The sequence below is a fragment of the Mangifera indica genome, chromosome 17 (genome assembly GCF_011075055.1).
Source record: "Mangifera indica cultivar Alphonso chromosome 17, CATAS_Mindica_2.1, whole genome shotgun sequence".
NCBI classification, from domain to species: domain Eukaryota; kingdom Viridiplantae; phylum Streptophyta; class Magnoliopsida; order Sapindales; family Anacardiaceae; genus Mangifera; species Mangifera indica.
The window spans coordinates 6,832,694-6,860,442 of NC_058153.1; the positions used below are offsets into that span (position 1 = coordinate 6,832,694).

The 27,749-nt window shown below is 31.7% G+C and overlaps 1 protein-coding gene across 1 annotated transcript; it reads left to right on the forward strand.

Moving 5' to 3' along the window:
- Positions 1-12,672: 12,672 nt before the first annotated feature.
- On the forward strand, positions 12,673-22,383 carry LOC123201060. Its single transcript, XM_044616512.1, has 8 exons — positions 12,673-12,859; positions 17,479-17,598; positions 17,718-18,766; positions 20,153-20,213; positions 20,309-20,427; positions 21,029-21,119; positions 21,860-21,907; positions 22,101-22,383. Exons 3-8 carry the CDS (start codon positions 17,718-17,720, stop codon positions 22,206-22,208), a joined length of 1,476 nt encoding a protein of 491 aa, XP_044472447.1. The 5' UTR covers positions 12,673-12,859; positions 17,479-17,598; the 3' UTR covers positions 22,209-22,383.
- Positions 22,384-27,749: the final 5,366 nt, after the last annotated feature.

Sequence of the window (27,749 nt, forward strand, 5' to 3'; positions counted from 1 at the left end):
TGTATGATACATGATATGTATCATATGATAAAATATGATACAAATAAAAAAAATGATATGTCTTTTTGAGTGTATTGAAAATTGATACGATATAGTGTGCGTATCATACAATATAATACGTATAACTCTATATTAGTAAAATTAACGGTACAACTTGATACATTTTTTTGAACTAAATTTGGTAGGTCAAATTCAAAACTAGAACACCTATTGGCTAAAGGTTGGCTTGAATTAGAAAATGAACTAATTCGAGTTAACTTGAGTTCATCGAGCTAAAATTAAGGGTGACTCAAGTTTGATTCAAATAAAAAATGACTCAATTTGAATTCATAGTTCAAATTATTGGTTCAAAATTATGGCTCAGTTTGACTCAAATTTATGATTGAAATCAATGGTTCAAATGTGTTGCTCAGATTCGTGGTTTGAATTTATGGCTTATTGACAAAACAATATTGTTTTACCTAAATAATATATAAAACCATTGATTCAAGTTATGAATTTGACCTTAATTGAGTCATCAATTTGAACCATCAATTTGAGCTATGAATTCAAGTTAAATTGAACCACTAATTCGGACCGAATCAATCCATAAATTCAAACTACCGATTCGAGTTATGAATTTAAACCAAATAGGCTAAATCAAGCCAAAAACCTATTAGCTCAAATCGAATATTCTAGCTCAAATTTGAATCAAACAAATTTGGATCAAACCAAATTGAATCAAGTAAGCTTTCGAGGTTAAGCTAGCTCGATTCGAATTCATCCTTAAGTAGATCTATTTTCTTATTCTAAAGCAAGAATGATTTTCTCATTGCAAAGTTGAGTATTTAATATATAACTATGTATTCTATTTTTTTTATTGTACTACTTATTTTGCATTATAAAATTTAATTATAAATTCTTTTTCTATATTCTTTTCTTGAATAAGCTCGTAACAATTTGATAGATAATTTTAGTTTTTCATATATGTCTTGGAAATATTAGTGACATCAAATTGAAGTGGAAAACAAAATCAAAAGCATAACAAAAAAAATCTTTAATTTAATTTTAAGAATTTTTTTACTATTTTATTTTCAAAAAGTGTATTATACGATATGATATGATACATGATACAAAAAATTAGATTTTTTATATACAATTTGACTAGCATGATTGTCTCTATTCATGTTATAAGGTTGGGGATTAGCACTAAATATACAAAATGCCACTTACCTTAAGGATGTCAAGCATTAAAAATCCCTATTCAAGCCTTGGGGTAACATCCTTATATGTTGTTGAGTGCCGATTGGTTCTAATTCTTAGGTACTTGTGATATGTAGCAATAACTAATGTCGGTTACATTCCAACATAATGTGCAAATCATCCTTGAGGATTTGACATGCAATATTCCTATACACCATCTGGTACCATTCTCATTAAACAAACAAGCGAATAGAAATGCAAACTTCGTAACTCAACGAAACAACAATCATTCATTAATATATGATAACTTAACAAATGACCGCCTTTTCAAAAAGATACCACCATTAATCATGAGTAGAAAACACAATGCCTTGTTGTTCTTTTCTAAGTAAAGGGATAATTTTAAATTTCATTGATTTTACATTGCCTTGCGTGTTTATTCTTGTTTAAATTTCTTTTTTATCTCTTGTATTTTTCTCTTTCACCATATAAAAGGTATACAGATAAAGCCTTTAAGTGTGGCAATAAAAATACATGGAGATAAAAAATTACATATTATTAAATTTGAGTGTAGATTCAAGAATATATGGTCCATAAATATACAAAAGACTACTTTTATGAGAGAATAAAGTAACTTGGTCTATCAATAGAAAGACTAAGTAGCACACATCTTTGACAAGTCTTAAATTTCTTCTCTCTAAAGGAAGCCAATATGCTCAAAGCTACAAAATCATAGGGAAAGCAGTAAATTCCTTATTCTTTAGCTCTTGCTTTAGCTCGGAGCAACTTTCTCAACAAAACCTTAGGAACCTTTTACTAAGACCATAAAGGCAAGCAAGCAAGTTTCCAAGGGCAAGCCTATGACATGTTGACATTTCTATATGGAATCTCTATTGCAACGACCTAAACAAGGTATAATCTGTAACACCTATAATTAGAATCACCTCAGTTCTCTTCTACAAGTGGAACACTTCTTACGAGTCCATAGACTTCCTTCATGTTAGACCATCACTTAATGTAACAGAAGAACAAATCCTATAAGCCAGCAAAATGTAAAGAAAAGGAAAGGTTCAATGTAACTTAAGCAAGAAAGGAAATTTCACAGAAAGATAAACATAATTCACTATTGGGTTACCCTTACAGGAAAAACACAAGTCTAGAGAAAGGTCAAACATTTGAGAAAGCCTTATAAGCCATCTTAAGTGACTTTTTCACCCTCAATCTAACTTTATATTTAATATGGCAAATATTTTTATTGTGCTCCCCATAGAGTATCGAGAAGAAGTTAAAACAAAGACTGAGATGGAAATGAATTCAAACATACTACAAGACTGTGAAGATTCATAAAGGAACGAGGGCACACCCACATAAGGAAAACCATCATGGCAAACGACATCCTCATCCAACCAAAAGAGGTGCGTAATAACATTAAATACAATAGTAGACAAACATGAATCACCTACCAACAAACATTAAAAGTCACCATAAAATCACTTATTATCTCTTTCTCTTCCATGGAGGGTTTAGACTTCAAACTTCCTTCCTCCATTAGAATCAAAAGAAAAAAGATAATGATAACTTGCAAGAGATTTGCAAATGGAAGAAAACTTTATAAGAAATATGCAATCCCAGTCTCTTCTTGTATAATTGAGAAGAAAAGAAACAAAAGAGGAGTTCTTCTTGACTATTCAATGTACTCATGAACATGTCACTCATCCCATGATGTTAATAATACATATTCAGTCATATCCTACAAGGAAAGTGTAACACCTATACGTATGAATAAGGTTATATCCATCTTTTCTCAATTATTTGAGGTTATTATTGATTATAGTATAAGATAAGAAATTGGTTGTGTTAAGTTTGAAATTTTATGTTATTGAACGATCGTGTATAAAAAGTGTACGCTTATTCATGAAATGCCAAGTGGATTGGGTGGATAACATGTCACACCGTATATTTTAAATATATGAATGACTGTGAATCAGATGAATGCATATTCATGCATTTATAGTTGGAAAAAAAATTATAAAAGAGGCACGTATCTGTTTGGCTCGACATTTTCATTATATACAAAATATACCAAAATTGTTATGTGTGCATCCATGTTACATAAAAGAGTTCTGGTGGCTAAGGTCCTTTTCAGACAAAGTAAGTTATTTTTGATAATGAACTTGATGACTTGGAATCATGGTAAGAGATGTATTATGAATTTTAGTACCTTACGTCATGGTTGCATAAGAGTTTTAGTTTATAAACCTTTAATTTCTAGCATGATCTAATGTAGTTGGTATGTGCTAAAGGATGTGAGAATCATTTTATGGTAAATGTTTGCTAGAATCAAATTATGTGGTTATAGGATATAAGATATCTAATACAAGAATAAAATGTCTATTGATGTATTTGATTTACTAAATAGAGGCTAAATTGTGGTTATATGTGTGATTCATGGAATATGAATGATAATAGTTATATTATAATGACTATTTGATTATTATGCAGTGTGAGGAACTCTTGTATCTTGATTTATATATATTGGGATGTTTTTGTGCAAATCTTAATCTAAGGACATTTTAAAGACCATAGGTATTGATTTGATGTTGTGGTGTGAAAATCCAACAAGAATAATCGAAATAATTTGTTTCATACGCATAGGAACGATCATTCCAAGGACAAGAACAATTATGATAGATGTAAACTGTAACATTCATAAGTAAACCCAAGATAGGGTTGGATAAGAAGAGCTCAAATGTGAACATGAGATAAATGAATATGAACCCAAATATGAGCTAGAGAATAGTAGGAAAAATGAACTCGAGTTTGAATCTGATTAGAGGTCTTGCTTTATGGCTTACATTATTAAAGAATATTGAAAAGAATGACATCGTTTAAGAAAATCAAGTCGAACATATTGTGCAAACCCAAGTCGAGTTTTGCATGTCCACACAAACCTGAGCTAAACACAAACTCTTAAATTGCTAAATGAGTTGAACATGAACTGGTGTTTCTCATGTTTGGTGAGCTCGAGTTGAAAACAAACTTTACTTTGTTTGGGTTTGGTTTAACTCAATTTTAGTCTAACCCAGTCATTTCAATCTTTTTATCTTTGTATTTAATTATGATTAATGATGACCTTTTAGTAGAAACAGTCGTGCATCATAACTTTAATGCCCGTTCAGGCCCTGGAAGGGTAGTAAAGCCATTTCATGTTAGGTAGGTCAAAATGGCTAAGTGAAGGAAAGACACACGCTTATGTGTGCAATAGCACACAATCGTATAGTATAGGACACACACCTATGTGTGGCTTTCGCAAAAGCGGACGCCCCTATTAGTATTAAAGAACAAGTCATGTATGAGGAATTAAATAAGAGGATGTAAGAATACAACACGCTTGTGTGCATATGGTATGAGGAACATGGGGATGTAAGGTTAAGACACACTTGTGTATACCAAGAAAATAAGAAAAAACTACTTTACCCTTAAGTTATATACGAAGGGAAGAGAAAATAAAAAGAATAAAGACGCTTCAACAAATCCAATTAAAATAGCTAGTCATAGTAAAGGTGTTCAACTAAGAGAAAAATGATACAGACCCTAATCGAGTCAAATCTAGGTCAAAAATAAGAAAAATTAATGAAAATGGCATACACTTAGATAGCTATCAATTGTATGTTAAATGATGAGAGATTTGAAAACAATAGGGCTATACGAGAGAGATACCTATGAGATACATCATGCACTTAACATCAAGGCACATTAGTCATGTAATTCAATTTAATTCAGCTAAGCATGACAAGGGATAATGATACTTTAATTAGTTCCTTATGTGGTAAGTAGGATGCATCACATACATGTCTATGGTAGAGGTCATCAAAGGATGACATTTTAGTTAACAATCCAATAGCTATATGTGTTTTGGTAAAAGAGAAACTATAACTAGTTTTCCCCTGTTACTAAAACTAGATTGCTCGATAGTCTAATTAACATGTGTATAAGACACAATAGTTAATAGACATCCAAGATATCGATTGCTTTCACTAAGGCATCATACATGCTAAGATTAGCTTAAGTTTTAGAAGACTATGTCAGGTGGTTTATGTTTTAGGGCATAATAGTGTCGAGAGTAGACGGATGGGCAAATGAGTAGGCTAGTAACCACAAAGAGATTTAGAAGTGAAATGTTAGTTTTAGTTTTATGTTTTATGCAAAGTTCTAATAGGTCATCTACTTATTGAGCGTTTTTTACTCATTCATTCCTTCTATATGGTTTTGCAGGTAAAGATAAGAAACGAGATATATAGGAGAGCCTACGATCCAGTCAGAGATGTCAATGGGCTAGGTTGGGCTAGCTCCGGCATGACCCATTAGGTTAATAGGTCAAGTCAAGCCCGAGGCCCAAATAGTAACAGGCCTTCGGGCTAGGCCAACCCATTAAAATATAAAGGCCTAAGGCTCGACCTATATAATAATGGGCTTTAATTAGGCCAGACTGAACTTTATTCGGATCGAGCTTTAATCAGGCCGACCCGACCCATTTAATCAATATTTTTAAAAAAAATTTAAACACAAATTATTTTTTAATTATTAAAACCGAGGACAATATCTTGAATATTTTATTTATAATCTTTCACTTGTGGCGGAGGAATATCATGGTTATATGATGAAAAATATTATAAATTGATAGTATTGTACAAATAAATTAATTTACATACTGTATAAATTACAAAACATAAATAAAATATATCTATTATATAACATTTATTTACTCACCTTTTACAGCCAAATCTCTGAATTCTTCAAAGACATCTTCTGCCGCACGATTCTATAATTTGAAATCAGCTTTGACCTAATCTTTCATGCACATTAACACTTAGACCATATTTGAATGTAAATTGGATCGTCTATCATCTAGCACGCATCCACTTGCACTAAAAGTAGATTTCGATGCTACAGTTGATACCGGAGGTGTTAGTAGATCTCGGGCCATGACTGCAAACATAAGAAAAGTTTTTGCCTTGTCTTTTCACCATGCCAAAACATATAGTTTTTCCCCATTATATCTTTAAACAATTTCAAGATAATGGTCAATATTTATATAATTATAAAATTGACTATAATTTGTACTTTGACTAGCAATTTGTTTACCTTTGCGCAACAAAGACCATATGCGTGACTTTTTTTTACCTAAACTACCAGAACTTACCTTTGGTACAGAACTTTGTCCGGTTTTTCCATATTTTTGTTCATAAATACTATACATATCAAGTAAAAAATCTTGAACATATTCAAAAGAATTTACATTGCTATTAATTGACAAATTTTCATTAATAATATCAAATAAATTTTGTAATCCATTAGTTTTTGCCCTAGGATCTAAAATAGTAACTATAGAATAAAGTAAAAGAATTTCACTCCAATATTTTTTAAATTTTTGTTCCATTTACATACATATATTTTGAAAAGTATAATGAAATGATACCTATTTTCTTTAAAAATATTACTTATTTCTACCATACTATATATTATAGAACAAGTTGTTGGATAATACACACCTGACAATGATCTGTGGTTGTCTTCAATGACTTTAACAACTTCATTAAAGCCATAGTTATTTCCTAATCTTTATCTGTCAAAAAAATAAGATCTTACGAATCTTTTGGTTAGGTATTGAAATATCATGTTATAGGAACTTTATACCCTTCACATGCTTTTAATATGAGATATGTTGAATTCCACTTAGTTTTAATATCTATTTTTTATTTTTTTTCCTTCTTAACCCCATTAATCTACATAATTGATGATATACTTGTACCTATGATAGGGATGATAAAATGTATGCAATGACATGTCTAATTACTGTTAAATATTTTTTTGCCAAGCTCAAGCCTTCTTGAGCGATTAAATTAATAATAAGACATGCATATCTAACATGAAATAATTTTTCATTAAATGAAGAAGATAAATGATTATACATATATTCAATAACTTTATCATTATTTTTAGCATTATCAAAAGTAATTGAAAAAATATAATTATTATTTTTAGCATATCTAACATGAAATAATTTTTCATTAAATGAAGGAGATAAATGATTATACATATATTCAATAACTTTATCATTATTTTTAGCATTATCAAAAGTAATTGAAAAAATATAATTATTAATTTTATATTCCTCAAAAATATTTGCTAGTGCATGATAAATTGTAAGACCATCATGCAGTATTCTAAATTTCTAAATGCAATAATTTTTTTGCATAATTGTCAATCAGAATTAATATAATAGGTAGTTGCACAAAGATACCCTATATGTTGATTTGTAGCAGTCTATAAATTAGAAGTTATTGAAATAACACCATTAAAATTACTTAATTCTCTAATAATTTTTATTTTCATTAATTCATAATTTCTCAATATATCTGACCTAAGAGTTGACCTAAGAATTCTTCTAAATGCTGGTTGAATACTATTTTGCATCATCCATTCTAAAATTTTATCTTTTGCATAACTAAAAGGTTGATCAGAAGCAACTACGTACCTGGCCATGTAATCTCACATCTTCATTTGATCATATGTAAAAGTAGACATTTCTCCCATATGTTTGAAACCGCTTGAAGCTCCTACTGAAGTGGCACCTGAACCAACGGATCGCAATCTAGTGAATGCAATTTGTTTTTGTTCTTTAAGTTCACGTGAAATTTTTTTACAGTAATCAGTAACATGTCAGCGAAGATGTCCCGTTCCACTTGTACTTGCACATGTTAAACAAGAACCATAATGTTTACATATTACTCGATGAATTAATTTTTCGTCTATTGTTTCCTCTATTTTATCGAAGTGCTCCTATACTATTGACGTTTGTTTTCTTTTTCTCTCTGTTGAATAATGCAAACTTGTACCTGTACCACTTTCACCCATTGGTGCTCCACCTATTCCACCTTGTGTATCATCAATAATATCATCAGCACCAGCATGATAATATTCAAATGGATTGAATTCATTTGACATTGGATCCATTTGTAATATTTTGTAATGATAAAATAAAATGAGATTAAAAATATAATAAAATAGTTGAGATTGAGAGTTTGAGAGGTTGAGAAATTTGTTATTATAATTGAAAGTGAAAATGAAAAATTGAATAGGTTTTTATAGAAAAAAATAAATTAATTAAATTTTTTTTTAAAAAAAAAGTTAAGCAATGGCTACTAGCACCGGCCAATAGCTGTTGCCAATGGCTTTTGCCTGTTTCTACCACTTAGCAGAAGCAGATATCTACTTCTGCCACAAGGTAGCAGAAGCTGCTTCTACTGCCTTGTGACAGAATTTGCTTGTGCCAAGAAAAAAAAAAATTAAAAATTTTTATTTTTATATTATAAACAATATCGTGTCAGACTGGGTCAACCTATAGGTTTAATATTAAAGCCCTAAACCCGGCCCGAAGACCTATGGGCCTAGCCTGACACTCTATAGTGTCGAGCTAGGTTTTATTATGCCGGGGCTTTTTTTCGTGCTTCGTGTCGGGCCTTGCCTTCATTTGGCCCGACCCAATTGACGTGTTTAGATCCAGCTGAGTGATTACATAAAAGTGAGAGACAAAACCATTATTTTTAATTTATGACATTTTATGTATTTGTTTTCAGTTAAAACTTTACAATTATATTTATGCACTTATGTTTAAGAGTTTGGATTTTAGACATAGCAATTATGAGATGTTTTTCAATATTTATGACTAAAGTTATTACTTCACATTTTTGCTCGTAATTTTTATTTAAGCATTTGAATAAACAATCATGAATAATGTTCATCGGTTCATACTAATGTCTCGACAACTTCTAAGGATGCATAAGGTATGTAATAGTATCAAGTCATTACAAATGAGTCTACATGTGAATTAGCACATGAAAGTAATATGAGATAAGGGTGGAAACGAGTTATGAGCTTGAGTTATATGTTTTAGTGGCTTGAGTGCATGCATATAGTTTTCATGAAAACATATCATAATATATTTGTTCATAAGACTAGATTTTTATGCATATTTTCTCTGTTTTAGGGTACAACCATGTTTTAGAATTAAGCTCATAAAACACATGGGTAATTAGAGATTCATTGTACATGTATGAAACCTAAACCCATAGGACACATGAGGACCTAGAACACTTGTGTTAGACATGTTCCATAGTTTTAGTTTTCAAATGCCTATGAAAACATGATTCCCATGACAATTTTCTTTAGATATGTTTTCATGAAAGTTATTAGGCCAAAGGACTTATTCCGACCCAAAGTTTTGTAACCCTAAATTAATACTAATTAAGTATTAAAAACCCAAATACTCACTAGTGGGCTGTTAAAATTAACGAAACCAGTAAATGTTATCTATTTCCCCTTAGGTTTAAAAACTAACAATATTCCCTATACTTTGAAATGTTACATTTTTCCCTAGGGTTTTTTCTTTTCTTTTTTCCCTTTCCTAGTGCTATCATCAGTCAGCTTTCTCCCTCCTTTTTTCTTCTACTTTTTTGACATCATCTAGAGATGAAGATGTTGTCTTTATCATTAGATGAAGATGACGTCTTCGTCATTGGATAAAGATGTCATCTTCTTTTGGAGAAGGCATTAGATTTTGGGAAGAAAAGGGAAATCGACTTGTGAAATAGTTGAAAAAAGGGAAGAAGAAAAGAAAAGAAAAACCTATAAAGGAAAACATAACATTTCAAAATTTAATCCAGGGGGAAATTGTTAGTTTTTTAAACCTATAAAGTAAATGGATAATATTATATTATTTTTAATATATTACTAGTAAAAAGACCATTTTGCCTATAAAACTTAACTAGTTTTGTTAATTTTAACCATCCATAAATAGGTGTTCAAGTTTTCAATACATAATAGTTATTAATTTAGGAATGTAAGAAACTTTAGGTGGGAATAAGTTCTTTGGCCAAGTTATTACGAGGGGATGCTTCTAAGAATCTCTTTACACACGTCTATAGTATATAATAGGTATAACACAACATTCCAATAAATGTGAGTAGGGAAAAAGGATTGCATAGTTATGCAACTTACAGGGCCAAGATGCTTAATCCTTATCTTAATTTAGACTGATCGACACAATGCAAAAGTTTTTAAGAAATGTTTTAAAAATAGAAAAGAAAAATGCTTTCACCACCAGTTTTATATGCATTACATATAGAATGTCATCACAATATGAGATTCAAAGTTACACATTAGATGATTGAGTAAATGTCATCGAAGTTTGGGATTAAAGGTGTTCCTTCAATGACTAAAACAAGTTTAGAATTTCACGTCATTAAAGTTCAGAGTCCGAAGGTTTACTTCAAATGACCAAGTTCAAGTGAAATAAAAGTGTAAGCATGGAAATGGATAAGTTACATATGTGTAGGATTAAGTTCTACTTATTGAATGATTTGTCATTCACTTCCTTCTTTTTTATGTTTTGTAGCTAGCACGTGAGGATGATAGTTGCAGTGTGGAAGATGTCAACTTAAAGTCAAACATAAGGGCACATGAGTCTTTTGAGTTGATGTTATCTTTGAGATTATATATTCAAATTTTTTTTTATGTTATGTTTATTTGATTACATACATTTTTGTTGAAAATTTGTTATAAGACATGTTTTGACATTTCTATTAGATTTTTAATAAGAAGGGCATTTTAGTCATTTACATGAAAGTTTAAATTCTACTTTTATTATTTAGTTTATCATGCTATAGTAGTTAAGTGAAATAACACATATCTCTATCTGATAGTACTTTTGTGGAGAGGTATTATAGAAAGTGAAAAAATAAGATAGATACACTACTCAAAATGTATGGAACCATAATAATTTCAACTTGTATAGATCCAAAAGATATGATAATATTTTCACATAGTAGAGGATTCTCAAAGTTCTTAAAGTTATCTTCGTACTCCAAGAACTAAGGTTAATTATTGTGTGGTAAAAAACTCCTCTCCAAAGTCAATCTTCAAAGTGCGACCAAATGTGATGACCAATAAATTGTGGCTAAGCAATGCTCCAACCTGAAGTTTGAAGCCCAATGACATCTTACCCGAACTATAAGCATCTCAATAAACAACCAACAACTAAACAACTTTCACTTTACAACTCGTGAAGTCAAGATTTCTCTTCAAATCAAGACCATATTTACACTCTAATTAGGAAGGGGATCCACTCAGGTTTTACAAAACTACATCCTTATAATGCTCATCCAACATGGCGTTAACTTTCTCCATAAACAAGATGTCATTGATATGTGCATAACTTCTCTCATTTGAATTCAAATTATGGATTAAGATCTTAATTCAAGGGAGTTTTAAACTTTTCCCTCCAAGAATTTTGTTTACAAACAAATATGATAGGGAGAGAAGGGGAGAGAGGAGAAAACAATATCAGTAGTCACTACATCCATACATACCACATTGTAATATTCATTGTATTATATTGGTATTAGTAGCAGTACTATTGACATATACATACTGATTATCGAGTCAAACGACATAAAAACCTATATTTCACATGTCCTATTATCTATTTCTACTTATCCTCTCACACATCGTACATGACTAATCTGAATCTTCTCATATTCTAATCATAACAATCGTAGTTTATTGTATGCAAAATTTTTAATTGCATACATCAATTGGTGATGAGAAATTACATTAATGGTGTGTTTGGTTTGTTAATATTTTATTATTAAAAATGAAAAATTACTACAAAAATAGATTATTTAGAATATTATTGGGTATAAATTATTATTGTGTTTGATAAAAATTGATAAATATAAATAATTATTATTGGGTATAAATTATTATTGTGTTTGATAAAAATTGATAAATATAAATAATTATTATATTTAAATGTCTGTAATAAAAAAATATTAAGATATTATTTTATTTAAATGTTTTTGAATATAATCATGTTACTTATTTTATTAATTATAAATGATGATATTATTCTTAAAAAATTGATATGTAAAGATAAAATAATAACCAAATCAAGATTATCATGATAATTTTTTAATATCTAAGGTGAATATAATAATTAAATTAATTTTTATATTACTTGTTATATTATTATTAATTATAAAATATTATCAAAAATTTTATTACTAATGAATCAAATAAAATAATATTAATAAATATTTTTTATTTGATGAAACTAATATTAACATAATTTATTTAAAAAATTGGAGACAAAGAGATTAGGATAGATATAACTAGATACCATTTATCTTTTAATGTTATTTAGTAAATGCATTTAATAATATCATCGATTTGATTGATTGAACATATCGATGATGTTCTTAATATAGATAAATATTTAAAATAAGTTTTTATAGGTAAATATATTTAATAACATCACTGCTCTGATTGATTAATCAAACCGGGTTTAATCCATATAAACTCTTGATTGGGTTAAGGCCGGACCCAATTTTTAAAACCTTCCGTACAAATAAACAAGAGAAAAACGAGAGACTTTGAAACAAGTTAAATTTTCTTTCCTTTTAGAAGGACAGGTCAGGAAAACAGAACAAAAAAGACATAAAAAGAGAAAGTAGTGCATTTGCGGAGATTCATTTGCTCAACAAATATAATCTTTTGAAACGGCGCTGCTTAAAGAGATCTCATTACATGAATGAAGCCCGTTGCTTAATTTAACTGGGTAATTTTCTTTTTCCTTATCTTTTTGCTTATTATTATTATATTTTCCGTTTTACTCTCTATTATTTCTGCATTGATGTCGATTGCTTTTGTTTTTTATGTTTTTCAAGCTCATGCATTGATTAAATAGCGTTTCGGATGAATGGTTTGTTGTATTGACCGCAATTAAGATAGGAAGATATGAATAAGTGGGCATAAATAGGGAGAAATAGATTTGATAAGTGGTTATTGGTATTAAAGAAGATTTCCCAGATTTTTGTTGGCAATATTAGCCCTTTGCTTTTGTTGTTACTTTTCAAGATTGAATGAGCGTTAGGGTTCTACTTTCTTATTGAAAAAGATTGAGGAAATGAAATTGGGGTCTGACTATGGTACTAGCCTAGGAAGCACAAAAATGCTCCATGGGGTGCGTTTCTACGTTTCAGAAATGTTCCATTTCCGAAACGTCCTGAAGCTAGTACACAACATTTTGGGCCATTTCGGAAATTTAAAAGAAATTCAAAATGCATTTCTTTAAAAGTTTTGTAAATCAATCCACAGAACCTTCGATAACATTCTCCCCTTCAATCTTTACATATGGACGAAGTTCTGCTGTAATGTGTTGAATTTGGTCAGCTGATGGCATTTGAGTTCCTCACTAATAAAATTCTTCCAACGTTCTTAATTGCTCTGAAGTTGGGTTCCACCTTGAACTCGCCACAACCAGCGGCATATTGAACTCCCTCAACTTGTTTTCATATTCAAAAACATATAAAAAGAGCAACGAGTTAACAAGAAACAAAGAAGGAAATGGCTAGTACTCACCAAGAAGATGATGACGACGACGATTCAAAGCAAAGATATTGGTGCCATGGATATGGTGTTTGCATGGCCTGGTAATGACAAGTTGGTGTTTTGGGATAGGGGAAAGTTTTTTGGTTTTCTTTTCTCTTGACAACAATTTGGGTTGCTTTACGAGAGAAATATCATCTTAAAGGCATGAGCCGAAAAAAAAAAAATCCCCATAGATTGCAGGTGCATTTTCTGATGGAAAATGGAGTGTTTGAATGGGAATTCAATTTGTTTTTTGGCAACAAAACATAATCTTGGATTATTGGTTGTTTTTCTACTTAATGTTTTTCTGAAAATGGTTTTCGAAAGCTGTGGAAAAGAAGCAGTATGGTTGGTCTTGGGTATGTCCAAATTGCAGCAAAGATTGTCGCTATAGACATGCTCTTCCACCTGGATATATCTTAAAATCTCAAATGAAGGCACTACTTTTCACTTTTGCTTTGTTTCTAACCTTTACCTATCAGTTTAAACATGTTGGTTCTGCCAATTAAATCTCAAAAAATTGTTTTTTTTTTTTTTAAAAAGAAATACAAGTTTTTTTTTCTAATAAAAAATTGGTATATATATACACACACGCTCACACCCTATATTTTTTATTTTTATACATTTACCTATGTTTTTGTTTCCTATATCTATTAAAAAATGCGTTTTAATGTTTTCGTTTCCACATTTCTGCTTTTCTATATTTCCATTTCCTCGGTATATAAGTACTAGCTTGTGAACATTATTGGACTTGGGTTTGCATAACTGAAATGTGAGATATGTAGGGAGGAAAGTTACAATTGGAATATTGAATGTGAATTTGAGAGGAAATATGAGTTGTGGCAAATAATGCAAAATGTAACACAGGAATTTGTATATTGCTTGTCTCATTACCCAGTAATGTTACATATTACATTCTGTTTCATAATTCTCGCATTCTTGGTAATTTTACTGAGTTGGTAATGTAGGAAAATCCAGAAATTGAAAGTTGCGCAATATTTTTTTTCACTGATACTACTGGACAATCATATGGTGCTTCTTAAATGTATACATAATAGTTATTTGATTATTTTTTATGGATATTCTTGAGAATGAATTGAAATCTCTAGTCATTGAACTTATTATGTTGATATGGTAAGTAGAGGTTATGGTGTTGTGGTAAGGTTAGTTTTAGGTTATAATTTTACTACCAAAAACATAAAAATGTTTAGATATCTTAGGGTATGCTATAAGTTTTAGTCATTTTAATGTTTGGTAACACCTAGTGCGCCTCTTTAAGTTGGTGTTTAGGTGACCTAAACTTCAAATAACTGGTTATACACTCATTTTAAGCTTAATATTTTTTCTATATAGGAATGCATGGTTCATTTAGTTGATGGTTGTAAAGAAAGGTCATGATTGCTTATGGAGAAATGAATTATGTGAATTGCCAACCTAGAGGGGCAATTCTTCTTAGTATTTCTATTTTTACAATCTTGTAATCAGTAGGGTAAAGTTTGTGATACCTTGTAGTTTGATTAGCAATATACTTTACTTTATTGGTGCTGAAAAAGAGGACAGTGGTAGAGGACTGCATGTTCTTGGCATAGAATATGACAATATACAAAGCATGGCATTGTACCATTGGCATCATGGGATGATTATTCAAAAAGTTGGTTGGATTGTAATTTCTTTTTATTTTCATACTCATAATATCTTGAACTTTCTTATTCTTGTAGACTTTGTTCCCTCAGTAGTCAAACAAACTTGTGGGATATAATTACTATAAGTATGTAGCACCAGGAAGAGGGAAGGCAGTGAACACTCCTGACTTCTTGATTGAAACCAAAGTCTTGACCTCGTATGTTGAATAGGGTTAGTCAGGCTGTAAATTTATGATTTGAAAGACTGAGATCTAAACAAAGAAAATAAAACAAATGTGCTAGTTTCAATAAAACTTGTTAATGCTTTATTCATCACTTAAAACTAGGAATCTTACAATGCCAAGCTTTTGAATCAGATTTTTACCTTACCAGAGATAATAATGAAAAAAATGTTAGTGAGATGCAGATGTATGATCGCCGATTTGTTAGGTTATGCTAAAAGGTGATTAGGCAAATACAGAAATAAAGGAGAGAATATGTAGCGATACAGTCCTACTGCTGGTAGTGCAGTATGGTGGCATGGAGGTGGTTGTGATGTAATGAGGTTCATTGGAAAAAGCTAAGATTCACTTGATAGAGATCAAGGGTGAAAGAAGCCATGGTTGAATGATTGGTACTTTGTTTCTAACCAAGATGTTGGAGGTTCAAATACCCTTTTGCCCAACTGTATGCAATGAAATATTAAATGATTTTCTTAACTATAATGGTTTGTTAGTTTGATAGTAATCCATTGTTCAAACTTGAAGTGATATTAAGAGACTTTCAGGTTATCAACTATAGAAAATAAAAGAAGAAATAGAACATTGGGGGCTGTTGCTAATTTGTTAGTTATGGGAGAGAGATATTTCAAATAAGTTTTGTGAGGCTAGAATGAGAGCTAGAATTTTGCATAAATACTACTATTCTGACTAATCTTTTATTAAATGTGACTATCCATTGACAAGATTATTCTGATAGGATTTGTTTAATGGTGTTTGTTTTCTTAATTTTGATATTGGGATCAACTGAAGCCAAGCCTATACTTTTCAACTAATTGGATTGAGAAAAATTATGAAGATTGGTTTGGTTTAGTTTCACAATGCATTGGCATATTTGAAGGTTTTCTATATACTTCGAGGATGCAATAAGTTACTTCAAGTCTTTTGTTTTTTTCATCTAAAATCTCCGTTAAATTGGTTGTTATATGCACCATGGTTACCCTGTAATATTATGGTGTGGAACCCCAAAAAATTGGGAGGCTCATAATTTATTATAAGAGTTGACAACTATGCCTGGGATTGCAAAGGCAAAGGGAAGATTAGAAAATACTCTAAATAAAGTGATTCTTTCATGTTATTTTAAATAAATTAGATAAATAATATAAGTTATAGATTTAATTAATTGTTTTAAACTTTATTGCTATTATGCCAAAAAATAATTATTTTTAAATATAATATGTTAATTAAACTTCAAATTCATGATTATGGTAGACATTACAATGAATTAGTATGAATGTGGGTGGGGTAGGCTAACCGATAACCCACAACCCTTAAATTGCTATTATTTCTGGTAACCTTGAAATTCAGTCTTTTGATTTGCCAATGTAGTAGAAAGATGACAAACTTTAGATTATAATTTCATGTTTCTGGTCCTCCCAATCTTGTGAAATACCAAGAAGAGTTAGTAGGGAACGTGATTCTCTTTAATTTTTCTTCCAGGTGTAATTAGTTGGTCGTGATTCTTGTTTACATCAATTTTTCTCCATATATTTTGACATGGCTTTTTATGCAGTTGTTTCTAATGATACCTCATAACTAGGTTTCATGGGTTTTAATCATCGTTATAATCATAAAAAATCAAATCAAATCAAATACTAGGTAATCATGGTGTTGGGATAAGGGAGCTTGAATGTAAGACCCACCATGTTATTGAAAACGTTTGGTTTTGTCATGCTATTTATGAAAGATTTCGGAGTCAGCTTTGGTAATATGACCAGGTGATTGGAGTACTTTTGTAATGGCTGTGAATCTTTGCAGCTGCATGACCACATTTGGCTTCAGCTTTTTCTAGATTCCTTATCGAGTTTATGGGGGCATAAATATATAGAAAAGTGGGAGAGCTATTGAATCTCTAGATTTTCCCAATCATACTGATCCCTTGACGTCTTGTTGTTGTACAATATCAGGATTAAAGTCAGTGTATGCGAGGGATATTCTGTGTTGAATATTTGAACTTGAAGGGAATTTCAGTGGCAACATTTGGGAGATCAAAAGCTTTATCCTCAAAGCCATAAGAGTTGTTTCAGGTGAAAATGCTGTTACAGAGTACTTTTCCTTGTTCAATTGAAGATGCCTTTTTCATGTATCTGACCACGGGAAACTACATTGTGTATGTGATCCGTTGCCTACTACTGAAACATGGCAGATGTGTCCCAAATGTGATGAACATTGTCATAGTTGCTGCAGAAAAATTCTTTCAGTCACAGAGGAAAAGCAAAATGCTGATTTGCCATGCCCCTTAATTTTTACTAGAAATTCCCAGCACTCATCTGTCTGCACAATGTCTGAAAATACTGCACCAAACTTTGTATACCAGCGAAGAAAGCTATGTGGGAAATCTGTTGCTATTTTTCCTGCACATAAATCATCAAACAAAAAGAGAACTGATGATTATCTTTCAGTCGTGAGCTCTAATGCTCTTTCAGTGGCAACACAAGAACAACATATAGTTTCTCTGGCTGCAGCTGAAACTGAAGCCACTAAAACTCTTGTCATGCCTCCCAATAGTGAGCCATCTGTTCAAGGAAAGCATGTTTCTGATGGAGCACCCAAACATAGCAAGCAGAAAATGGCAGAGGTTCACAGTATAAATGACAGTTGCTCGTCATCAAAATCAAATGTGGATCTTGTTTCAGCTTCCATGAAGACTGAAGTTGATGAAACTGGTGAGTGTTCCTCCTCTAGTGTAGCAGTTTTAGAGGTCATGGGCAAAGATTTATCAGAAATAGATCTTTGCATCTCCATTTTGAAAAGCGAGGGACTGCTTGAAAGATTTCGGCCTAGCCAGACATGTAGTTCTGCAAAAGTCATGGATGGGAATAGTAGTAATGGTAGCTGTCACCGGTCATGCAAAACTTGTGGTCTTTCAGAAACTACTCTAAAATTGCTAATATGTGATAATTGTGAAGAGGCATTTCATGTGTCTTGCTGTAATCCCCGTATGAAGGATATTCCAGTTGATGAATGGTTTTGCCATTCATGCTTGAAAAAGAAGGATAAAATTCTAAAGGAAATGAACATCAGAAAATCACCAAATATTATCAGTGAGTTGGGAAGATACCGTAAAGCATCATTTAAAAATGACTCCAATCTTATAGAATCACTGTTGAGGGATACTGAGCCATATAGCACAAGTGTTCGAGTTGGGAAAGGTTTTCAAGCAGAAGTCCCAGATTGGTTGGGTCCAATCAAAGAGTATGTATCTTCTTTAATCTTTCTGTTCTTGAATTTTGCAAGTTGATACATGTGATATACAATTCATTTATCTTTATAGACAATTTTATAGAAGATCATTTTCTCCATCATGCATAATGTAACACATGAAACTTTTGTGGGAAACTACACTTGGAGTTCCCTTTTCCTTTTAAAACTTCTTTCATGAAAATAAAAATCATTTTTCTTAGACATGGCAACAGTATTCCTTTTTTTCCTAATATAATATTTAATGAGTAGATTCATTGGCCAAGAGAGTGCTGCTATTTTCTTTTGTGGAGGTAAGTTAACTGTTTCAACGTGGAAAATACTGTGGTTAGAGTTTGTACGAAGGTTTACTTTACATGAATCGACAGTGCAGAGTTGGAGGCCAATTGGACTTCTGCTTGAAGTCTTTGACCCATGTGTTATCAAGTGGTAGAAGAGTCGGTCACAGTATCTGTGCCAAATTTGATGAACTTTCAATGTGTCTTTTATTATCATTTTTCATTTTCAGCAATAGGTAGTTGTATAAAATCTTTTTTCTTAATAAAAAAATCAAAAGCTTTATTAATTGGAAAATTATTTTGAAAGCAAAGAGCTACTTATCTGTTTAAATGCTATGTCCATGGTTTAGAAATGCTCAACTAATCAAAATTCAGAATATATTGCTCAGGACTTTTTAAGAGTCCTGAAATCAGTAAAAATAAACAGCTAAGAGTAAACATCCTCTTTAATTCACTGTTGCCTGCCAGTTCTGGAGAATAAAGAGAAAAAGGCATGTCCTGAAAGTTACATGACACGGAAGCCCAAATCTTGGTTTTATCCCATAAATAATGGAGCTCGTGCTTTTTAATAAGTTATAAAATCTTCTTTTTCTATCAATATGACCAGAGAATTGGCCATAAATTAGACAGCTCCATGATTTTTTGTGTAGATTATTCATATCTTCTCAATGATTTTCATCATCAATTTTCATGCACATAAAAAAAAAAAATATGATACCGTTAGTGAAAGCACTTGAGATGGTATATTCTAAGACTGCTCTTTCTTTTGCCGTTTACTCATAAAGAACTCTGGACTATTGTTATTGATACTTAAAATCTTGAATATATTCTTTGAACCCATTGCTTTTTCATAACTGAGGTGGATAAAGATATAGCTGATGAGAGTATACTTATGTTTTTCTTTTCTTCTCTTGACCTTGGATTGTTTGCTTGGTAATATAGTGCTTGCTTTCTTTCTTGGTAGAGTATTTTCCTTTATATAATAAATATCCATGTGTTGGAAAACCTTATGTAAGAACTGTAGTGTAGTATATGCATTCTTTGGCCTATGCTTCTTGTGCTTGTCACTTATAACATGTTCTTGCTGTTTGGTGTGATGCAGTGATGTTGATACTGTTGGTGAACCATTGATGTCTAATCAGTCAACGTGCCTTAATTTGCAAGTAATGTCTCAGTTTGTCTTATTTGCGTTTCGTTTGGCTGCCAGTTGCAGTGGCAACTTCTTTTGACTATTTTTTCTTTTCTTGTTTCTCTACAGATGTTGAATTCCACCAGGCCTTCAGAACTCAGCCCTATAGGGAATTGGCTTCAATGTAGACAGGTTATAGATGGTGTAGGGGAAAGTAGTGACTCAATCATCTGTGGAAAGTGGCGCAGGTAAACTAGACAGTTAAATAGGTGATTATGCATTTGCTTTTGAGTCTATATTGCTTGATTGACATATTTGATTGGAAAGCTTTTGAAGGGGCTAGGTTTAGTTATGGGTTTATCTGGATATTCTTTGAAGAATATTATAATTGATTAATTTGGTTTATTCTGGGTTTAAATTTTATGGATAAGAAGCTGTTATCAACAGTATGTTAAACAGTACTTGACTGCACAGTGTTAGGTATAATAATAACAATGTAGCCAGTAGATGAATGTTCTGAGTTCCTATGATAGTAAGGAACCAACCTCGTTTTCCTTTCAAGGAATATTGGTTGTGACCTGGATCAGTTCATAGATGTTCATCTACTGGTTTAATTAATGATAAACCATCAAAGAAATTCATCTTCAGGTTTTCCTTCCTGCATGTTTTCTTTTTATATGTTTGTGAAATGGTACATTATAAGCTTGCGAGAGAGTATTGTTCCATTTCCTTTACTGTTGTTGTCTCTCTACATATTGGTTAATTTATCTGCTGAAATTGATATTTCAGATATAAATTCACCATTTATGCTAAAGTTGCTTAATATCTAGTACTTTTGTGATACCCTAGGGCTCCACTTTTTGAAGTCCAAACAGATGACTGGGAGTGCTTCTGCTCTGTCCTTTGGAATCCAACTCTTGCTGATTGTGCTGCACCTCAGGTACCTTTACAATTTTTAATTGCTTTTGGCCTAAAGAATTGCATTAAGAGTGGTGCTAGCTGAATATTATTTGATAAATATGGTCGGGAAATTCTTGAATTCATAGCATATGGAAATGAAAGTAAAGTTTTATGCATTGACATGTAATTCTAATCATGTTATGTTGGGAGCTGTGCATAACACTGAATATATCTCAAGTGATTATTTACAGCCTGACATGTTTTTTGACCTTGCAAGATTGATAAATTATTTGTTAAAAGTTTTAACACAGTTTTATATGATTCAAACTGGAGGGGCTTGCTGAATCCGTTAATTGGGGATAATTACCTAGGAATTGGTCCATTTATTAAATCAATAATTCTGTGTCAAACATAATGGTCCCTTTTGTTTTTTTATTGACCAGGTGTAGAATTATTTTTGTCTACTTCTATATTTTATTAAGGATTTTTCATCATTTTCATGAGGAAATTGAAATTTTCACTCCAAAAATATACTTTGTTACATGTATTTAGTTTATTGTCATTAAGTTGTTACAAAATATTATAAAAGCACCTCTAACTTACATTATATTGCTGTTCCAATTCTTTTTCTTGGGTGGTATTAGTGTGGAGTTGCTTCCTTTTTCTCTCATTACGTTGTAGGGGTGTCTGTTGTATCCTTTTATTTTGTTTTAATTTATTGTCCATATGTTTCAAATTGTGTTTCTAACTAAATGTCTTGTTTTATGTTTTTCTCTGCAGGAGCTAGAAACAGAAGAGGCTTTAAAGCAACTAAAATATGTTGAGATGGTATGTTTCGCTTTTCTCATTTATGCTATCTAGAAAAAATCTTACTAAAATTATTTCATGTGATGTTTATATGCCGTCTAAAGGTGTTTTATAATTAGTATGTGGAGGGCTTTTTTTAGTTTTTAGTTTTGCCATTTTTGCTTCTGTTTGTTTCTTGTTATCTTTGAGCATTAACATTTCATACCGTCTGTAGCTGAGGCCTAGACTAGCTGCCAAGCGACGAAAATTTGAGGGTGCCAAGAGCGGTGGCTTTCAAGACCCAACAGAGAAAGTAACAAATGGAGACACTAAAAATGCTTGATAATTTTGTGGTAAGGATCCACACAGCTTTACCTTGGATATATTTTGTACATTATCTGTGGGAAAAATCCAAGAGTGTGAATTTCGGAGTTGGGTTGTAATTGTTATAGATGGAATGGAAGATATCGAAGTATTACATATAAATGAGGCTGGTGGCTTTTCTGCGGCATGCTTCATGTCTTAACCTTTTCTTTTCAATTTTACAGTATTATGGGTATCATCCATGGAATTCCTGGTAACAATCCCATGAAAACAAAAAAGAAAAAGAAAAAGAAACAGCTGTTAGGATTTTCATCTGTTGAATGCTTTGAAATTTCTCAAGATAGGGATGGCTATATCAGTGTATAACAGAAATACATCCAATTTTATGTAGAGGAATTTCGAAAGATTTATTTAATGAGTCTTAATATTATTCGATAAGCTTAAACAACACTGTTTTTGGAGTCTTGGTCAGTAATATTAGTTTTTGAGATGGACTGCTCGATATGGATAGGGGTAGGTATACTATAGATGGACCTACAGGTTACTTGTGAAATATTTACCAAAAATAAAGGAAATTTTTCCTTTATCTTGGAACAAAGATGAAGAGTATTGAAAAGTTGTTCAATTTGGAAGAGGAATCCATTCAAAAAAGAACAAGTGAACGACCATACTTGTTACCCACCACAGGGACTAGTCCAAATGGGTACGGTTTAACAAATTTAAGATCCAATTAATGGGTGTTTGTCGGTATGTGCAAATAAAATTTATTTTTAATTCAAAGTAATTCAATTATTATTTATACACAAATTAGAATTAATCAAAAGCGCACAAAATTTTGAAAAGATAAATGTAAAATTGTGAAAGTTTGGAGGATAATTAGAATTTTATATGATTAAAGTTTGCCAAATATATTGAAGAGCCCTGAAGCTAAACTACAGGAAGAGTCACAACGATCAGTCTGGGAACGAGGATTGAAAAGGAAAAAGACATTATTTTAGAGACATTTGAGGTGCTAAAATTACAATGGGGATGTAGCTCAAATGGTAGAGCGCTCGCTGTGCATGCCAGAGGCACCGGGTTCGATCCCCCGCATCTCCAACTCCGAAAAGGTGTGTGGTAACTTTAGGAAAGTACACTTTTTACAATTATTGCTTGTCATTATGCACAAGGATCCCAGAACCTTATTTTGCAGGTATGGGTGTTTTCATTATTAACTACTGGATTAGTTCTTGCAGGTTCTGGATCTTAAATGAATCCTGCAAATGCCTTTGGGAGATGTCAATAACTGCAAGATGTTTTATGCATATTGGGGTATTTTTGGCTGTTAGGTTTTTTCCTACAAAAGCAAGAATGCAAAAGAAGCCTTCTGATATGATGATGAATAAATTACTTTATGTTTTTATCCCTCTTTTCTTTATATTGTCTTGGTGATACAGAAAGTGTTAGGGGTCTTGATTAAATAGTCTTATAACTAATTTACTGATTTTATTATTTTTTTAGACAATTAATTATTACATTTTCAATGAATTATTTGTTTGCCTTAGCATAATTTGGACCATTCATGACTAAACGTAGTAGAAAGAAATAGAGAAATGAATTGATAGTAGGAAAGGATTTGATGATATTTTCAATTTTGGTTGGTTACTCTTGTCCTAGAAGTTTCAGTGATGTCCAATGATGAGATATATCATTACCATTATCCAAAATTTTACACAAAATAAGTTATAATAACGACATTAATCATCTGTTATTTAGTTATAATATCATTTGTTAGAGTGTAAAGAAGACTTCAAACAAAAACTCTTTTTCTGTCCATATAGACAAATTGTTAAGCACTAAATTTTATAAGTTTTGGCTTGACCTTGATCTCGTCTTGAAATTTTTGCAATTGAGTAAAGCTTACGAGTTAAAAAGAAAACAAAATGGACTATTACTAATATTGGATGAAATGTTTTGTCCTTTATTTCTTTCAATACTCATTTAAATACAAGAAAACATAACAACTTTGTCACGGGCACGATCCCAATGCAAACTAGTAGATAGACATTTTAATTATTTGTTAATACTAACTACCACTATCAACAATTATTATTTATTTACAACTACAAGTTATTATAACAACTTCCTTCTTTTTAGCTAACTAAATTCACTATCAACACTTCCAACAAACTTATAGGCATGTAACACAAACACATAGAGAGTCAAGGTAGGTTATCAAATATTGTGATGACATCCATATGTGATATTTATTGTGTCGTATGTTTATATCAAGTGCTAATCTTAATGATTAAGCTATTAAGGGGTTTTGGTAATCACACTTAAAATGTATTATTTGGATTGTAAACATGTGTTGTTGGATTACAACAGATAAGAATTACTTTCCTATTTGTTGTCGTTTTTGCTTATAAAAACATGATAGTTGTCATTTTTTTGTTTTAAGCTTTTTTTAAGATTTTTCAACATTCTTTACATCATGTGGCATTTCATAATACCTTAATCATTTTTTATTGCTAAAATGAATTCTTTGGCCAAGAAAATCATTCAAATGATCGTGATAAGGGCTCAAAAGCTCACATCCAAATTTTTTCTTTAGTGGGATCTAGTTTCAATCATTTGAAGTGTACCTTTGCGATTCCTTTGGTGTCAACTACTCAACTGGTGGGTAGAGAAGTGTCAATTAGAGGTTGATAATGGAAAAGGGCCAATAAGGCCTCTAAAAAAAGAGACTACGAGAAGAGTGTTTCAATCATTTTCTTACTACAGTTGAGTGTAGCCACATGGGAAGTACTTTTGGAGTGGATAAGAGTGTTTCTCATGTTCCTTCCTACTCTTGATTTTAAGAGTTTGAACATCATAATGAGATGTTTCATGTCTTTAGTCTAATGACTTTGATGATGGAGTGTATCTCAATGTATAAGTAAGAGAGGTTTTGAGGGATGACAACACCCAAGCTAAAGAGACTTGTTCAGAATGGCATCAAGGTAATGTGTTTTATATTTATATATTTCTACAAGGCTATATTCTAAAGGTCACCCTGATTTCTAACTTGACTTTATTCTATCCATAGGTCCTAAGCATGTTACCTATCCTTTACAATGAGGCATGGTCGGCTCTTATGAAGGCACGATACCCATGAGCAAGAACATAGCTTGCTCTAGGATAAGTTGCCTGCAAAAGGAACTTCAACTAGTGTTAAAGAGACTAGAGGTCAAGGCACAACAAAGTAGGCCAAGGAAGAGGTTGTTGAGACTGAATTTGCTTATTACAAGCAATGTCTATTGGGAAATGAGGACGAGTTGAATAGTTATGTCTTTAAATTCATGACTTAAACAAGGAATTTTTGGTCAAAAGGGAGCATGTTAATAGGTTGGACGTTTAAGTGAGTCAATTAAGGTTGCTCCGATAGCAAGTTAACAAATAAAAAATGAATGTGACTGAAGTTGAAGTGGGCAAGGGGCTAGGCTTCTTGTATATAATGTCTTTAATGCTATTTGACTTCAATTTCGCAATTATGGCTTTACCCTCTTCAAGAGGAGTTATGCAAAACAAGCAAGAGAATGGAGACAGGTTTGGGCTGCTAAGAGAACTAATTGGGCTCAACAAGAAAAAGTAGTTGTGCAAGAATTGAATTAGCTAAGGGATTCTACAAGAGGGTTTTCAAGGAAACCACTCCTCACAATTATGAATCAAAACAAAAATTTTGATATTCTAGCATGGTAAAAAAGTACAACAAAATACTTATATTTTCCACCATGAGACGAGATTTATTAACATCTCTGACATCTATTATAATATCGAAATCAGTTTTTAATAAAGGTGAATGCATCTTCAATAACATATGGTCAAAATTACAACCAACAGATTATAAATTATTTATTGGTTAAGTGGTGACATTCATTTGCATTCAACATCTTCAACAATTCTATTTTGGTCAAAAGACTTATTCCCACCCAAGATTTGATGTATTGTCAAATCTCACCGATTAATTTTTGAAAACTCAAAATATCACCCATTAATAGTTACTATTAGTGATATCTGTTATTAATAAAGATATAATTATTATTATAATTAGTCATACTAAACTCATTTTAAATATATTTAATATTTTAAAAAATATTATCCCTTCAGCGCAACCCTTGTAGGGTTTCTTTTCTGCCTTCTTGTATGGCCACCCCTAGGGATGGCAATGGGGAGGGGCGGGGAGGGGATATCAATCCCCGTCCCCGCCCCGTCCCCTCCTCGCGAAAGAAAATCCCCTCCCCATCCCCTCCCCGTTGCCGCAGGAAAAAATCCCTTCTCCATCCCTGCCCCGTCCCCGCGGGAAAAAATCCCCTCCCCATACCCATAAATATAAATTTTAATTATTTTATATATTTCAATAAATAAAATAAATCATATTTTCTCAAAATATCACTTGCTACAAGAGCTACAAAATATTCTTTGTTATTTTAGTTCAAATATAAAGTTTTAATAAAATCTAACAATATGTAATAATCAATCTCTTTATTAGTAGCTCTTCATGTATGTGATTTAGGGTAATTTTATAATAACATTAAATTTAACACTTTTCATTCACTTCAATTGATTTTATCAAGTTTATAATTTATTATTTTTTTTGTGTAAACCTGATGGATTGACTAACTAAGTTTTGAAGTTGAAATAAAATTAATTTGGTGCATTTGCATTTTATGATAATGAGATTCTAGGGTTTTTTTAATATATTAGATTAATAGTTTAGAAATTAGTAAAAACTAATAATTAAGAATTCAAAAATTAGTAAAATTAAAGTTATAGTTTTAATAAATCATAATATAAAAATTTCTAAAACTTAATAGTTTAGAAATTATTATATTAATATATTAGATTTAGGGGGTGGGAAGGGGAGGGGCGGGAACACATGTATCCCCGTCCCCGATTACGGAGATTTTTTTCGTCCCCATCCCCGCCCCTTTCTCCGTTTTTATCGGAAAATCCCCTCCCCGTTAGGGTCGGAGAAGGTCAGGGCCCCTAAAGTCGGGTCCAAGTTGCCATCTCTAGCCACCCCCACAATTGCACCACCTCCCCCTTACTGGCTTCTGTTTTTTTTAATCTTTTTTGGTCATAGCTGTACAAGAGATTCTCTGCTCTCACTTATTTTTCCGGTATCGTCAACCTCCTTCGGTGGTTGACCTTCCTCTCTCGGTGTAATGAGTGTTTTTTCAGTTACTGTAAAGTTCATGCTATTGTTGATGCTTTATTTTTTCAACATATTAAAAATGGTTGCAAGATGCTTTATTTTTTCAACCATCTTTTGTTGATGGTTTCTTTTTTCAGTTAGTGTGATTTTTCTCATTAAAAATCCAGGAGATTTTCCGGGCAAGGGGAGCAGCAGCTATGAAATCTGAAGCAGCACCAGATAGAGATATTTGAAGGCCAATAATTCATAACCTTCGTAGAGTGGAGATACGGGATATTGGATCAGAGTTCATGGAGCAAACGAACTTGAACAGAATAACTTTTTTCTTTCAGAACTTGAATCATTAACATAATTAAATAATCTAAATTAATAATTTAAACTAAA

Bases quoted from the DNA above. Each gene is read 5' to 3' on its own strand.
- LOC123201060 (XM_044616512.1), top strand. From the start codon at position 17,718: ATGTGTCCCAAATGTGATGAACATTGTCATAGTTGCTGCAGAAAAATT. The intron at 20,214-20,308 runs GTAATGTCTCAG...GTTTCTCTACAG, and splicing joins CAACGTGCCTTAATTTGCAA to ATGTTGAATTCCACCAGGCC. The intron at 20,428-21,028 runs GTAAACTAGACA...GTGATACCCTAG, and splicing joins ATCTGTGGAAAGTGGCGCAG to GGCTCCACTTTTTGAAGTCC.